This window comes from Hippichthys cyanospilos, chromosome 9 (genome assembly GCF_059441005.1).
Source record: "Hippichthys cyanospilos isolate Australia breed blue-spotted pipefish chromosome 9, RoL_Hcya_1.0, whole genome shotgun sequence".
NCBI classification, from domain to species: domain Eukaryota; kingdom Metazoa; phylum Chordata; class Actinopteri; order Syngnathiformes; family Syngnathidae; genus Hippichthys; species Hippichthys cyanospilos.
In genome coordinates, this window is record NC_142377.1 from 21,740,703 (window position 1) to 21,756,894 (window position 16,192).

The 16,192-nt window shown below is 41.9% G+C and overlaps 1 protein-coding gene across 4 annotated transcripts in view; it reads right to left on the reverse strand.

The window, feature by feature from the left end:
* Window positions 1–6,308: 6,308 nt before the first annotated feature.
* The window catches only part of ephb2b (eph receptor B2b), a 130,615-nt gene continuing 120,731 nt past the window's right edge, over window positions 6,309–16,192 (reverse strand). For 2 of the 4 annotated variants that reach the window (XM_088422757.1, XM_088422756.1), the window contains exons 10-16: window positions 15,717–15,830; window positions 15,389–15,636; window positions 12,968–13,183; window positions 11,940–12,089; window positions 10,378–10,571; window positions 9,344–9,499; window positions 6,309–8,725 (exon numbers count right to left, since the gene is read on the reverse strand). In XM_088422757.1, the coding sequence (XP_088278883.1) occupies window positions 8,617–8,725; window positions 9,344–9,499; window positions 10,378–10,571; window positions 11,940–12,089; window positions 12,968–13,183; window positions 15,389–15,636; window positions 15,717–15,830 (1,187 nt within the window). In that variant the 3' untranslated portion in view covers window positions 6,309–8,616. Of the gene's footprint in view, window positions 8,726–9,343; window positions 9,500–10,377; window positions 10,572–11,939; window positions 12,090–12,967; window positions 13,184–15,388; window positions 15,637–15,716; window positions 15,840–16,192 lie in introns of all 4 variants that reach the window. The other 2 variants (XM_088422754.1, XM_088422753.1) reach the window with 1 other exon arrangement.

Consider the following 16,192-nt stretch of genomic DNA (forward strand, 5'->3'; position numbering starts at 1 on the left):
TTTAAGAGATCTGTTGTATAATTAAACAATTTATACATTTTTTATGATCTTACTTTTTAAGATGAAGATTGCTTTAGTAATGAAATGTACTTTTAAGAATTTATCTTAATTTTTTTTTAGTCCCTCTTGACTTCCAAAATTGACTGTATTGGCTTTGATTTGAGTATTTTCCAGATTCTGTTGTGCGGCCACCACATCCTCCAGAGGTCAAGCCTCCGCATTTTGTTTTGTGTGCGTGTCAGTGGACCGGAAGACGGCACGCCGGGTGAAAAGATAAAAATAACCCCAGCCCTACATCTTCTTTTGTTTGTGGTCCGTAGGCACTCGGCTGGTCGCCGGGGGTCTTGTTGGGACCCAACGAAAGCGTCGGTTTTCCCCGCTAGAGGACCACTCTGCAGAGTCACCTCGATGGCTGGACCGTTGCCAAGGTGATGGAGCCACGTGAGTCATGAGGCGCAAGCACAAACAGAATCAGGCAGCGTCCGGGCACCTGGTGGCGTGGCGCTGCCGTTCCATCGACGCGCATGCTGGGAAGCAATTGTGACTGTCGGAGAACGCTTCCTGTTTGCGACACGTCAGGTGGCTCTCTCGGCTCCTGCTGACAGGCACGTGACAGCCTCGACTTGACAGATTCACTTTCATATTTCAAATTATGTGTGTTTTTGGAGTTCTTTAGGAGTATTACGGTAAATACAGCAATAAACTCAATGTAATATCATTTAATGATATCTAGAACTATGAATATACTTAAAACATACTGTCGGTTGTTATGAACACATTTATTTGCAAGTTTTTGAAATTTATTAGAATTTAATTTATTCTTTTTTAATTAAAAAAAAAAACGGTCTAAATCTTACACAGTGTCACTTTAACTATTGTATCCTTAGGTGTTGCCGGGCGCGTGAAAGGTTGTTTGTCTCTGTGTGCCCTGCAATTGGCTGCTGCCCAAGCCAACTGGGATAGGCACCAGCAAGCCTGCGACCTTTGCGAGGATAAGCGGCTATAGATAATGAATGGATGGATGATTTTGTCAAAGTTTGATGCATGTCATAATGATTGCTTACTGTGCTGAATGCTAAAACCCTACAATTATGGAATAAAAAAAATAGAGACAGAAGACCTTCATACATTAATAAATCTTTACATTGAGTTCCTCGTGACCGATGGGTGGAAGCTGCCGCCATTTTGGCGTTAATCTATCATCTCAGCATTCACAGTGGCACTTAGTGTCACGCGGGAAAAGACAGGCAGTGAACTCGGGCCTTTCCTGAATCACACTCAGACTTAATAATGTGCAGAGGTTGTGCAGGGCAAATCAAATATTCCCGCGGGAGATATTATCTGCCATTCGTGCTCACCGCCGTCAGTCAGGAAATTCCATCCGGTGGCACTTGCGTGCGTGAGATGTTTGTGGAGGTAGGGGAAGATGTTCGCTCCACAGATAAGTGATTAATTCAGTCAACAGGACAACTACAAGGACCGCTGTCCTAGAAACTTAATACATGACGACACTGCCCTCTTGTGGCTGTCTAAAAACATCGTTATGTTTTGCGCTCCATCTTGCGTTTACTGTCATAGATTTTTACATCCGTGCGTCCATATTTTAATAATCCGTATTATTATCATTATTACGGGTATTACGAATATCAGTGTAAAATAAAAATAAAATCAATGTTCATTTTAAATAAGGCTGCGTCATGTGTCCAAATTCACCAGCAGATGGAGACCTTGTCAAATAAAATATTGACTAGTGCGTGCTCACTTCAACTTGATTTTATGTTTTTTTTTTCCATACCACTCAGCGGTATGTCTATATTTTGTACGCAAACGTTCTTATTCAAAAGTCAACCACAGAGTGAATCTGAATTTTTCCTCCATTTTTGCATACAAAGGCAAGCGACAGTTCTCCACTTGGCCAGTACACGTAGTGCGAGATCCATTTACGTTAGAAAGTAGCGGCAACCCAGTCAACCAAATCATCTTAATGCTCTAATTTGGCTTTCAGCATGATAAATTAATGAGTGCTGTTGTAGAACTAATTTGCCGAAAGATCATGCATTGCAGATGTGTTTTTTTCGGTCTCCCCTGCGAGCCGAAAGCGAGCTGAACCTGAAACCAGGGTGTGGTTTCTTAAATGTTATTCATAAGTCAAGCGGAAGGAAATTAAGATGGGGGAAGGAGGCAAAAAGGGATCTGGGACCCTCAAAGCTGCAAATGTATGTCGTACTCCAACATGGTGAAAAAGTCGGAGTACGACATTCATTTACAGTAGAGATCCGTTCACAAAAATAAATCATTCACTTGATTATTAATAAATGTCCATAAAAATAATCAACATGATGTGTGACCTGTTTCCAAAAATAAATAATTAGAAATAAATGTTATTCCGATATTAAATATAAAGCACCCTCTTCTGCCATGACCTTAAAGATCTGTCAATAAATATTTGTCCATAAAAAAACACATCAAAACAAAGACCCGTTCTCAAAAAGAAATAATTGAGAATAAAATATTACATTTAAACTGTCCTCTTTTGGGATCATAGTAAAGATCTGTGCACAAAAATAAAGCATTCAATCACAGGTGTGGAACTCCAGTCCTGGAGGGCCGGTATCCTCCATGTTTTCAAACCCTTTCCCTCAAAAACACCTGATTCAAATGATTGGGATCATTTTAAAGCTCTTGCAGAGCCTGCTAATGAGCTAATTATTTGAATCAGGTGTGTTGGGGAAAGAAAACTGGAAAACATGCAGGATGCCGGCCCTCGAGGACTGGAATTCGACACCTATGCATTAAATGAACAGGTAACAATAGGTGGCAGGGACCAAGTTGGGTCAAACCATTCTAGCATGGGGGATAATCTAGTCTTTCAAAATAATGAAGTTGAAGAACATAAAACGTGTTTTATGAACGTATATTTCCCTGAAACGATTAAATAATTCAATGGTTATCTTTGAAGGAATTTTGCATATTTTTTTTGCAACAAACTGAAGACTGCAACCACAACAAATAAACATCTTTCTAGAAGAGCGTTGTAATCTTTTCTTGTGCTATGGGATCTCATTAGCAAGTCGCAGTTTCTCTTTATGATGTACAGGAGAGACTTTTAAACTTTTAATGGGGGGGCGATAAAGTCTTCATTAGTGAGTTTGCAGCTCGGGGTGGGTGTGGCCGTACTCTCCAGATGCTCGGCAGATGTTATCAGATGTAATGAACGTTCTGGTAAACCGTCGCAACAACTACGGCATTCTGCTCGGTACATAGAATTTTAGGGGAGGGCTGGGCAACCTGCAGACCGTGAGCTACACGTGGCCTTTTTTGTGGTCTGAGTCATGATAGTCATGTCTACCACATGTTTAAAACAAAAATGGCAAAACCCTTTTTGAAAATATGTTTGAACGAGTTGGGGAGTGGTAGCGCAGTTGGAGACCGGTGAAGACGTCTGCCGTGGGTTCGCTTCCGGTCTTCTCGTGTGGAGTTTGCATGTTCTGGTCAAGAAGAATTATTGTTAAATGTCCAGAAAATTTTAACTCCAAGATACTTATCAATAACGAGCATCTATTCAAGTATTGCATCACATTTTCCCCATAAATCCATTACTGCACGTAAATCTGTTATGGACTAAAAAAGACTGGGAAAATGGCACCTCGTTCCGGTTTGAGGGCGCAAACGATATTGGAATTAAGTCTCAGCTTGGTGCCGGCAGGATTTGTGTTTGATTCAAAGTTACAGTTGAGGGGCAACAGGGGTAAAACCTTTTAGCCCACGCGTTGCTTTTCCCCCGAGGTCAAGCCAAGGTCATGGGCCTTTCACGCGCTAGCCGCTAATGAGGTTGAAAAATCTCAGGCTCTCTCTCTCTCTCTCTCACACACACACACACACACACACACACACACACACACACACGCACAGTCGGCTGCTCTAAATACTTGTGACAGAAGCACATAAAAATGGGCTGGTGCTGTTGGTGCAAACTGCAATGATTTGGTTCACGACCACCAAAAATGTCATGGAGTCTGCAGTGTTTGTGTTTGCAACATTTTTGCTCAATGATTAGAGTTTTGTAAATGACTGTTGAAGCTTTGAAGAAAAAAAAAAAAAAAAAAAAAAAAAATATATATATATATATATATATATATATATATATATATATATATATATATATATATATATATATATATATATATATATATATATAATGTGTGTGTGTGTGTTCATTACATTTATTAACATCAGTTGGTCATGTAAATGTGAGTAAAATTGAAAATATGCAATCCTGCCTTATTTAGAACCTAAAATGGATGTTTTAAAAAATTAAGTTCATTTCAATTTTAGGAAATTACCAATGGTCATTGAAGCTGTCATTGTTTTTGTGTAATGTTAGTGTTTATAGATTATAATATTGTAAATGTTGTAAAAATGCAGTTTTTAGATTCACGTTTACATTTAAAAGTTTAAAAAAATATTGAAACAAGGTCTTAATTTTTTTTATCATAACATAGTTAATCTTTATGTACGCTAATGAAATGATGATAATATTGTTCATTTTCCGATTGTTCGGTTTGTGATGAGAAGTGATAGAGAGAAGAAAAAAAAACATCCACAGGTTTTCTGTCAAATGAAAAGGAAAACAAAAACATTAGTATTGTTGTAAATATGAAAATTTTATCAAAACGGCATTTGGTAATATTTTACATGATTGCGATAGTCAATATTGAACAAATATACTCAATATTAAATTACTTAATTAATTATAATTATTAAACAATATTACTCAATATTAAATTTGTAGATTCAGAGTACTTTAGTTCACCATAGCGAATTATGCAGGGACGATCGTCACGTCGTTGCAATTTACATTTTAATGTATTGCATTTAACATCTTATACACGCGATATCCACCATCCATTTGTAAAACAATTTCACAACGTATTTTCCAAATGAATGCAACGTTTTGTAATAACAGATCTTATTTTTTATTGAGGAGAATCAAGTTGCGCTTTTCTATTTTTAGAAAATAAACCAATGACAATATTACAAATAATGAACTCGTTACATCATCATTCACCGGGTTACAGTCAATATACATTTATACAGAAATACAACACGTCCCACATCGGTCGTCGGCGCCGGTCAGCGAGGCAAACGGACCCCCGTCCGCACCGACCGACATCCAGAGTGGCGGGGGTCGAGGTGGGGGAAGCGCGAGGCAATGTGGGCCCGGAAGGGAAGGAAGGGCTCGAGGACGGTCCTGTTCCGGACTCTTTGAAAACTGCACGTGACTTAAACGGCAGCAGAGGGCGCTGTTGTGCTTGCGTGCGGCACGCGAGTCCTCGGACATTTCATTACTTCGCTTCGCTTCTTACTGTCAGCTGCTGTGAGCAGAGGAGGACTTTAGCGTCAAGTTTTTGGTTCCATATTTATTCACAGTAAACCGCAGTCGCAGAAGTACAGTCAGGTGTTTGCAAAAAAAAAAAGGCGAGCAGCAGAAAACGTCATCGAAAGAGTGGCCTGAATAAATTTGGCTGCAGACTTACCGGGACTTTCCTGCCTTTAACCGGTCAATTTTAAATTCCCAGAAAACAAAAGAAAGTGTGTGTCTTTGTTTAAAAAAAGAAGCATACCTCAAGGTTCCATTCAGCGGCCCTGTTTACTTAGGTTTCGACTTTTAAAATGAGCATTTTTAATCAACAGTGGGAGGGCTGCGCATGGCCCTAAAAAACGCATTTCAACCATCCTTAAAATGAGGAAAATTCACTTTAAAATTGGGAATTCCAATTCAAAATGAGCAGCGTTACTTCAAACCAAATTGACTTTGTGGAGGGGATGGACCAAGTGAATAGTGTTGTATAAGGCAAACGGTAAAAACTAGACTGTAATAAATAAAGGACATACAGAAAGAAATCGCTGTATATTGAGAATACTTTAAAATTAGAACAACACCCCCTAAATGAATGCTGGCATCAATCTAAAAAAAAAAAAATACTGCTGAAGTACGTTTTGATTATAAAACCAGAATTGTTACTTAAACCAAACTTGACTTAATGGTGAAAGTATGTTCGAAAAAAAGCAAAAAGTAGAAAACCAATTTATGATTTATGATTTTTGGCTGCACAATTAAACGTTTCTGCCTGGATATTGTCAAATCAATTAAAACTGAGTGTTTGACTTTAAAACAAATACTTGATGGAGAGCTGTACCTCCTTATGCTCTATTACACTGGATAAAATATAAATAATAACAACAATAAAAGAAAAAAAATAACTCAAGTTAATTTGAAGCATTTTTCACAGTGTTGGAAAAAAATGTTGACAAGGAGTGCAGCATCTGTTCTGTGTGATTATTGCTACGCTTGCTTGTTTTCTATCTCGCTCTCACCTTACTTTTCTTTTTTTAATAAGAAGAGACAAATACTTCACGCGGTCAACACTTAATCAATCCCGTAGATGAAATGTAACCAGGATCACTGACCTGTAAACATAGTTGGAAAATAAAAACAGCTTCCTTGTTGCAACTTCAGCCTCACATACTGATAATCAGGCCCAATTTGATAAATGTTGTTCCCTCTTATTTGAAGACATCTTTAAGGAAATCAAAAGAAAGAATAAAAATAATCAAATAAAAGCGTATATTTAGCAACAATACTGTGGTTTGGTGTGCCAGTTGGTAATATTAAAAAACGTACATTTAAAATCACAATAATTGCTGTTGAATTCTGAGGGTTTCCCCAAAAATCAAATGCACTTTCTTTAGGAGGGAAAAAAAAAAAGAAAATCAGAGCTAGCTGTATTTTGAACATACTTTTTTTCGCTCTACTGAGGATTATTTCACTTTCTTGTTTTTTGTCTTTTTTTATTTTTCCAAACAATAAAGGTTTAAATTGAAAATGTATTATATGACATCATTCCCACCTTTAATCAGAAAGAACACACACAAAATTGGGAGTACCTCAAAGCCCCTTCCCAGGCTCCCATTATTGTCAGTTTGGTGTTTGTGACTCTTAAACGTGTTCGATATTTAAATTCTAATGATCGGACGTTCCGTAGATTTGTGACCGTGGCTTGAAATGGAACGCTAGCCAATTAGGACGTGGCGTTTGAACTTTTTCTTCTTTGTATATTTGAATCATTCCGGAAGTCCTTTGACAATGAGCTGCCTCTCGCAGTTCGGTCTTGGTACTACAACTGACAAGGACACTCACTTCCGCTAGTCGCGATTTTTTGCTGGTTACAGATATTCCCGAGTGCGCGGTGTGCCGTATTAGTCTTCCGAAGGATTCGTACGTTGCACGCGATAAGAAAATCAAGCACGCGGCTGCTGAACGTTTCCTTGTCGTGTCGGGTAGAAACGATAAGCGCGTACCCTGCTTAAGAGCTTCCAATGTGGGTGTGTGTGTGGGGTGGGGGGGTACGGTGAGATCTGGAAGAAGGCGGTATTGTGGGAAGCAGACTGAGAGGGATCCAGGCTGGACATTTGCGCTCCAGACACGTTTCACCCGGGAAGAGGCAAGCGTAGTTTTCAGACGCCATGTTTTCCAACAACACTGACAAATATTGACAGCTCCAAACAGACATAAAATATATCTTATGCAAAAAGGTGGGGGGGAAATGAGGGAAGGTTGTTTATCTACATGATTGTGCAGCTTTTTTCAATAAACTCAGAGCGCCAATGGAAGATCCCAAAGGTTTTTTTTCCCCCCCTCGTTCACAACCCCTTGCAGAACAAAACCTAAAATAAAAATCAGAATAATTCAATAATATGCATTGCAAACTGCAGAAATAGAACACATTGCATCCACCTGATTGTAAAGTCTTTTTGTGTGTGGGTGTGTGTCTATGTAGCAACTGGAAGAAGAAAGATGGATGGAAGTAAGTCCGCCACGCATCTGAGTCAGCTTACCCAGCGTGCTTTGCCACGCGGGAGGAAGGGGAAGAGGGCGGTCGGGTGGGTGAGTCGCTCAAGTGAGTCAGCCCTATGAAGTGGTCCTTGAGATGTCCACTAGGGAGCGAGGTAAAAACAATTTTGTCGATGCTGGGAACTCTTCAACACAACGTTTCACACCATGTTGGAAAAAAAAGTTTTTTCCTTTCTCGAGATTTTTCTGACATCAGTCTGTGCCAAAATGTCCATTTGATGGCTCCTACGCTCTTGGCCCGTCCTATGGGCTCGACAGGACCCTTGGATTCGTTCTTTTTTTTTGTATTTTGCCCTTTTAAAGGGTAGCTTGCCTACTCATCTTAGTGTACAACCTTATATTGTCTTTAAATGTCCATAAACTCCTTTCGTTTTTCATCTTTTCTTTTCCTTACAAAATTCTGTACAAAATGACGACAAATCAATGAAAAGCGGCGGAAGAAGAAAAATAAGTGTTGCTGGTCACTTGGTTTTGGGGATCCTACGGTTCTCATTTCAAGAATTTCTCTGTGGATGGATGTGAGGAGGGAGTAAGCGTAGATTTCGGTGAGTGAAGGGAAAGTGGCGAAGAAAGGGCGGGGTCACACCAACAAGCATCCACTCCATCCTCGGCGCCGGGCCGGGGTTGAGGTGAGGGGTGCCCCCCGCGGAGCGCCCCGGCCGGCCGGCCCTCCCCGGACCGCCGCTCTGCTCGGGGAGAGGTCAGACCTCCACTGACTGGATCTGGTTCATCTGGGCCCGCATCATCTGGACGCTGTTGAGGATCTTCTTCTGATGGCCTGCTAATGTCACGCCCACCCGCAGGATGTCACTGTGACGGTTACAAAAAAATTACACATGTATTAGTGTCCTTAAAGTCATTTACAAACATAGATTCAACAATTTTAGTTGGAGTGGAGCTGCCTTTAAAGACTATCAGGTCAATTACTTTTTCTTGAGGAGCAGACTGGACCCTTTTGTTCTTAACCAATTATATTCTCGGATAATATAGCCCTAGTGTTTTCTCTAGGAAGCTGCATGTGTTAATATTGCCTTTTATGAAAGGCAGCTAATGACCGAATCAGTAACATCAGCCATTTGGCCATGAGGCGGCGCATCAAGGCAAGCTATGCAGCCGCATGTCAAGATGGTCTTTGCACGTATTTTTTTTCTCTGAAGTACTGCTGTGGTACGCCTTCTTCCGCTTTGCAATAATTTAACATTATTTTTATGTTTAATTACAAATGATCCCAAATTTGTAATATCGCTTGTTTTCGCGGGGTCGCCTCCACTGCAACACTGCATACTAATGCGAAAAAGGGCTGTGTAGAAAACGGCGGCACTTTGAGATGGATATTTTTGGTCGACCTATATTGGAAGTTGACTTTTCGGTTGGCTGTTTTACCCAAGCCCTAACGTGTGTGGCTCTCATAAGCAGATTATCACTTACTCCATGGTCATCTGGGACACCACATCGAAAGTGGTGAAGTCCGAGCTGGCAAAGTTGTCCTTATACTGGCCCATCTTAATGGCGTCCAGCCACTCGTCCACCGTGCTGAAGCTGGAGAAGTCTGGGATGCTGCGATCCAGCAGAGGAAGATGCACACTGGGGAGGGGACATGGGCAGGATGCATTAGGGTGAATGATGATGGAAACGTGATGGCTCCTTGCATTGCAGTTGCTCCGCAGACCACCTGTGAGTGCTTCTGGAGCAGTTAGTTGCGTCACATTCTCACGGCCCTGGGACAATCCCGCAGGACTCGTTCATCAAACTGTGCTTTCCAAACTCATTTCCCTCTAAAATGGATTTTCCAAATGAGGTGCTGAGCTTTTTGGGGAGGCAGCATTCTTTCTACTGAGTGTCTGTGGAAAATGAGGAATGTTTTGGATCTGCACATCAGCCTCAATCCTGGATTTGCATTTGTTGTTTGAAAGAGTTGGGTATTAAAAGTAAAACTGCATCCTTTGTGATCAGTCACGCCTTTCACACTAGCCAGGTTAAGACAGCACCTTCCCGGCCCCTTGTCCTCTTTGTAAGGTACTGATGTGAGCTGGGCGGATTGAAGTCTACATGAACAAGTGACGGCGGACCGTGTAGCAGACTGAAACCAGAGTATGAGATTTAACACCTGGCAATCACTGCCCTATGCCCCCTTGTTTAGGAAAAAAAACCTCTGTGATGTTGGCATGCATCTAAGGGCTTTGTGATGTTCCAATTAGATGAGAAGGCTGTGTAAAAAAGGCTTATGAAGCTGTACATAATCAACAACAGGCTACGTCACCAATTATACAAGGGGAAGTGTCAGATCTTTGGTGGTTAGAGAAAAAAAGGCCAATTGTGTGAATAATCAGTTAGCTGCCAAAAATCAGAAGCGGCATCAGCCAAAAAATACATTCCATGTTAATCGAGCCTTGAAATAAGTTTCTTTGGGTTTGCAAACAACACAGTTGCAGATTTAAGAAAGAAGAAAAAGCCGGAGTTACCCTGAAGATAACGGAGTCATGGCCTTCAAGGTGTTGGGATTGCGGATCATCTTGTCCAGGTTGTTGACGATCTGACTGAACTTTGGCCGGTTGTTGCGGTCCTTCTGCCAACAGTCCAGCATGAGCTGATGCAGGGCGCTGGGACAGTCCATAGGGGGCGGCAGCCGATAGTCTTGCTCAATGGCGTTGATAACCTGAAGGGAGGAGGGAAACCCAAAGTTGAGGATAAATGCATCAATAAATACTTTTCATTGATCGGAGATGAATCCATCCGACTATCCATCCGTCCATTCGTCCATCCGTCATGCTTGATGTCATTAGTGGTAAAATTAACTATAAAAAAATGCCCCACGGCACTTTTGGTAAAGGTATGGCGGTGTGCACTTTTGGCAAAATGGAGTTTGCTTACCACATAACAAACTCAAGTTAAGCCTACCACACACATCCAAAACACACACTTCCAACAGCGGGGGCTAACGATCGCAATAAAGACGCTAATGTAGCAAGGACCCTCCCTCCTGATGGTGGAAACCACAAGTTGCAACCAGCACAAATGCAGCAAACAGTAAATGGTAACAAATGCGATGTTAGTCTTTTAAAGAACATAAGATGACTGAAGCCGCTGTTTTGTTGTTGTATATTTATCTTATTATCTGCTACCGTAAACACAATGCATTTAAATAAGACATATTTTTGTTGACATTAAAAAAAGAGATGAATTAGATTCATTACAGTTCTTAAATATTGAATCCCTTAATTTGTTATATCCCTTGACAGCACTTCTTCCGTTCCTTTTTTTTCAGAAATAAAAGATGTCTTTGACCAGCAGTATGAAAGGGGCTTTTGTTAGCGTGGAGAAGCTGGACTTACAAGTCACTACACGGCGCCCGGTATGTGCTGTCATGAAAAACGCCAAACACCTTATTTCTGCTCTGTATTACTCTCCTGCGCTAAAAAGGAGTGACATTACCATCGGCCTCCAAAGTGCGGACCGGTAATTGATTGCTTGCTTGGTTGATTGGGGGCACACTAGGTGGCGCTTGGTTAACTGGCTGGAATGACCTGGAAAGTCTCCCCCCCAGGTCATTACCGGGGGCCATTAAAGAAGCCCCCGTTCAAGGCCAGATGAATCTCATTCAGGAGACGTCCAAATAAGAACCCCGATGGAGAACAGGCGCTATCTGGAACTGCTAATAAGATAACAGGCGAGGTCTACTGTCCTCCGTTAGCACAATTAGGCTCCTCGCTTTCAATTTCAAACTATTCTCATTGTCTCGCCGCCATCCTCGCTCCTCTGTAATTTGCTCTCTTCCCACCAATACCCAGAGGGAAAAAGTGAGGCTCCGGTAGAGTAGGGGAATCGTCTACGGAGTGCCGCCGAGCATTTTCCAATGATCTGATTATAGCTGTGCGGCAGCTGGAAAGAATTATCACAAGAAAGCCGCGCTGTTGTTTGGAGCGAGGATGGCTCACACCGCCGCGGCCTGAAAACGGAGGTAGGATATTAAGTATGTTTACGGAAGTGGGAGCGACAATGCCCGCGGGTGACTTTAGTTACGTACATCTTGATTGGTCATGTCCCAATAGGGCCTCTCCCCGTACGACATGACTTCCCACATGACGATCCCGTAGCTCCACACGTCGCTGGCTGAGGTAAACTTCCTGTACTGGATGGCTTCGGGCGCAGTCCACCGGATCGGGATCTTTCCACCCTGTCAGTACAGTGACACCCGGCAGCATTAGTGCAGATGGTAATTTAAACTGGGGGGGGCGACTAAAACACCTTGGGAGAAAAACAGTCCTAATAAAGTACAACGAAAGGGCAAAAAGGCGGGAACATGAGTTGGAATATAAAACAAAATTATACGTTGGAAGTTGTGCATCAATTATGATATAACTTCTTCCAGCTGTGGCATACCTCAAGGCTCTATGCTGAGTCCCATCTAATTTTACTTCCACTCTAATTACTTCCCCCAATGACGCTTTCATCATTTCTTTGTTAGTCAGAGGTATAAATACCTATTTAACAGATCATCAATTGATTCTGGCAAGGGTGAGGCAAACACTGAGTAAGAACATTTTGATTTTAATGAGGATCGGAAATTTTTCCAAGTCTAATTTTGCTGCTCTAGTAGATTAATTTGCTTTGATAATGGAATATATTCAATGTTTCAGTCATTTTTTTCCAACCATGTTTTGTTTTCAAGACCACTTTTTCTATTGTATTGTTTGACTTGCATTTTAAGAATTTCAGTCAAAACAAAGAATGTCTTTAATACCCTTTTTACCCGATATGTTCTTCTAATTTGGCTTATTTGGGCAAATTCCTTGGCAAGCGCTCATGTTGTACAAAGCCGTGAGTTCTCCCAGACTCCCACAAACCAAAATGGACGATTTCCCGTTCAATTTCAGGAATAGGTTATTGAGACTTACATTTACCCCGTTATGACCGACACAGCTACCTAATTTCTTACTGATCGGTAATTGTGCTACGGGCAACCACCAAGTGAATTTGTCGCTGTCGTGTTGCCAGAAATACATGAAGACGAGGTCACTAAAACAGGAATTAACGAGGAGCGCAGCTTCTCACCAGAGCGCTGGTGTAGGTAGGATCTGACGTGTCGTCTTCCAGGAAGCGCGAGAGGCCAAAGTCAGACACTTTGCACACGAGGTTGCTGTTGACGAGGATGTTGCGGGCGGCCAGGTCGCGGTGCACATAGTTCATATCAGCCAGGTACTTCATACCGGAGGCAATGCCCCGTAGCATTCCCACCAGCTGGATCACAGTGAACTGGCCGTCGTTTTGCTGGGACACAGCAAAAATGCAGAACGTCACAAAAGCATCGCACACTAAGTTCTGGGTCGGATGTAAATGTGCAGTCACATGCATCATTCTCACTAAACACTAATGACAAAAACATGTACTACTGAAATTAAACATGTCTATTAACAATTCACTTCAAGGGATCGACACCAAAGTCAAAATGTTAGTACTCAAGTCATCACCCGGTTGATCGCGCAGGTAGTGTTGGTAGATCACATGACATTGCGCAACATGCAAAAAAAAAAGTAGTGCAAACGATGGGGCTAAATGCTAACTGCTGATCCACATGTGACAGGTTGTATATAGCGTACTATTAATTTCACCAAAATCACTTTCGTTATTATCGGGATTAAGACAACATTTTTTTTTTTTTTTTGAACCTGTGCATTCATAATGTGGGAGCCGGTGTGGGTGCTGCAGCGACCCAATTGCGTGTTCCCATTCCCCTTCCTCACTCCTGACGTGGCCAAGCTAACCCTGTTTACGTTGCTCTGCCTCTATCAATGATTAAAGTAATACCACTCAGTTGCGGTAGTTGATTAATTCATTGCAAAGATGTGTTGAGTGGCTTTGGACTCATGTTGTAATCTCTAGATAACATTTAGGAGCCGCAGTTCATTGAAGAACTAAGCTAATATTGCTATTACCGATTAGCGTGCATTCTGGTTACTTGTGGAGCTGAGCTGTTTCGTATCGTCTAGAATTTTTGCTCACCCGGAGACATGGTCGCATGGAGATCTTTAAAAAAACATAAGGATGATTGATAAAATTTGTATTTAAAAAAAAAAAAAAAAAGTAAAAACAGATCTATCCAGTAAGAGTAACTTTAGACGGGTAACATGTTATTATTGGACGGAATTGAGTGTCCTGGTGGATTGAATGTTGTTTTTTCTTGACTTCTCATCTGAAAAATGACTTAAAATGTCACTCATAGTATATTATGGTCATTATTCTGATTATTTATTACATTTCATCTTGACCAGAAACCAAATCATCAAAGTTTAGGATATAAAGGTTACTTTCAAATAAGTGCTAAAAAAAAAGCACCACTGGAAACGAGGACATAGAAAAGTTTATCTTTCAGTGCTCTCTTCAGGCCTGGCTACCATTAGGCTTGGTCTGGATGTCTGTCTACAGCTGTCCCCCCCCCCGAGCCCCCCCTCCATCGTTTGGTAAAGCGCTTTAATGTGAACGCATGGAGTCTGGAGCATGGCGAGCAGCGCAGCTGTGCACCCCGTCACCTTTACACCTTCTATCATCTGTGGTGGGAAGTAACGAAAACCATACGCTCTTACAGTACTTAAGTAGATTTTCAGACATTTTTATTTTAAATCTCGGATGTATTGTGAGTGTTGTTTCCTTATACACTGTAAGAAGGGTTTATGAAATTGTTTAAAGCATTAGCAAAAACTCAAAGGGATGAAAGATTTTTGAGTATTTACTTTTCAACATATTCCCGCTCGGAATCGGATGATACCAGATTCTGACCGCACGATAACCTTGATCTCATTATCACGGTATGGACATGACAGCTCTAAAATATATCAACGTTTTTTTTCCCCTCAATTTAAACCTGAATATTTGGGGGGGGTCGACATATGTATATATACGTATGTATATGTATACGTATGTATATGTATACGTATGTATATGTATACGTATGTATAAAATGGAGGGTCTGTGAGCATCCATATTAGCAGTCTGCGACAGTGCTCTAGTAGCCTACTTGTCTTTCACGCTTTGCTGCTTGTTAGCCTCACGCTTCTCCTCACGTCAAGTCGAAAGCACCTCGTGCCGGCTATTAAGCATCATACATTATTCATGGGATCCACCCTCGCAATTACACATTGTGTGCCGCCCCTTCCATGGACATTCATTGCCCTAATGCAAAAAAGAAAGAAAAACATCTGCCTGGTTTGCCTCCGTGTAACCTGAATGACATGAGAGAGGACACAACTATGGATTGAACTTGAAGTAAAGTTGACAAGGAAACAAAATTGCATTCGACGACGGTGGCAGGAGAATTGAGTACAAGGTGTTCCTGTTGACACCCCTCCCGCGGGCACTGTCAAACCTCACGCCAAACTGACAGAGGCTACCTCCGAAAGCAGAAAAGTGATGTGACGTATACCATAAAAGGTCACCGAGTAGAGCCCAGTTCCGCGTGAAGGTTTGCTCATCACTCACCCTGAGGAAGGAGTCCAGAGATCCGTTCTCCATGAACTCAGTGACGATCATAACGGGACTGCTTTTGGTGACCACGCCTTCCAGGCGGATGACGTTGGGATGGTCGAACTGGCCCATGATGCTAGCCTCGCTGAGGAAATCCCGTCGCTGCTTCTCCGTGTAGCCCGTCTTCAGGGTTTTGATGGCCACAAACATCTCACGCTTACCGGGGAGCTTCAGGTTGCCGCTGCATACCTCGCCAAACTCTCCTGCCAGGACGAGCGGACGCGTTTTTTTTACCGTGTCGACGGGCGATTTTTGATTTGATTTTCATGTCGCAACCCATTACCTGCACCGATGACCTGCTCGATCTTCACGCAGGATATATCAATCTCCTTGGCGAACTCCCGCACGGCTTCGTTGGGGTCCTCATAAGTGAACGGATCAATATAGATCTTCATTCCTGGAGTCACTTGGAAAACAGGGAGAGAGATACTAACGTATTGGGTTTCTGCACATTGAGGACTTTGGTTCAAAACTGATTTGGATTTTTGCTGGACCAAAGAGGAAACTTTATAATTGGAACGGAAATTGTGTATTGTCGAGGAACGTTTGGACGGTGTATCCCATAGGTGTCGAACTCCAGTCCTGGGGGGCCGGTATGCTGCAGGTTTTCTGGTTTTCTCTCTTAAACACACCTGATTAGGATCATTTTCAAGCTCCCCCAGAGCTTACTAATGAGCTAATCATTTGAATCAGGTGTGTTGAGTAGAGAAAACCGGAAAACCTGCAGGATACCGGCCCTCCAGGACTGGAGTTCCACAC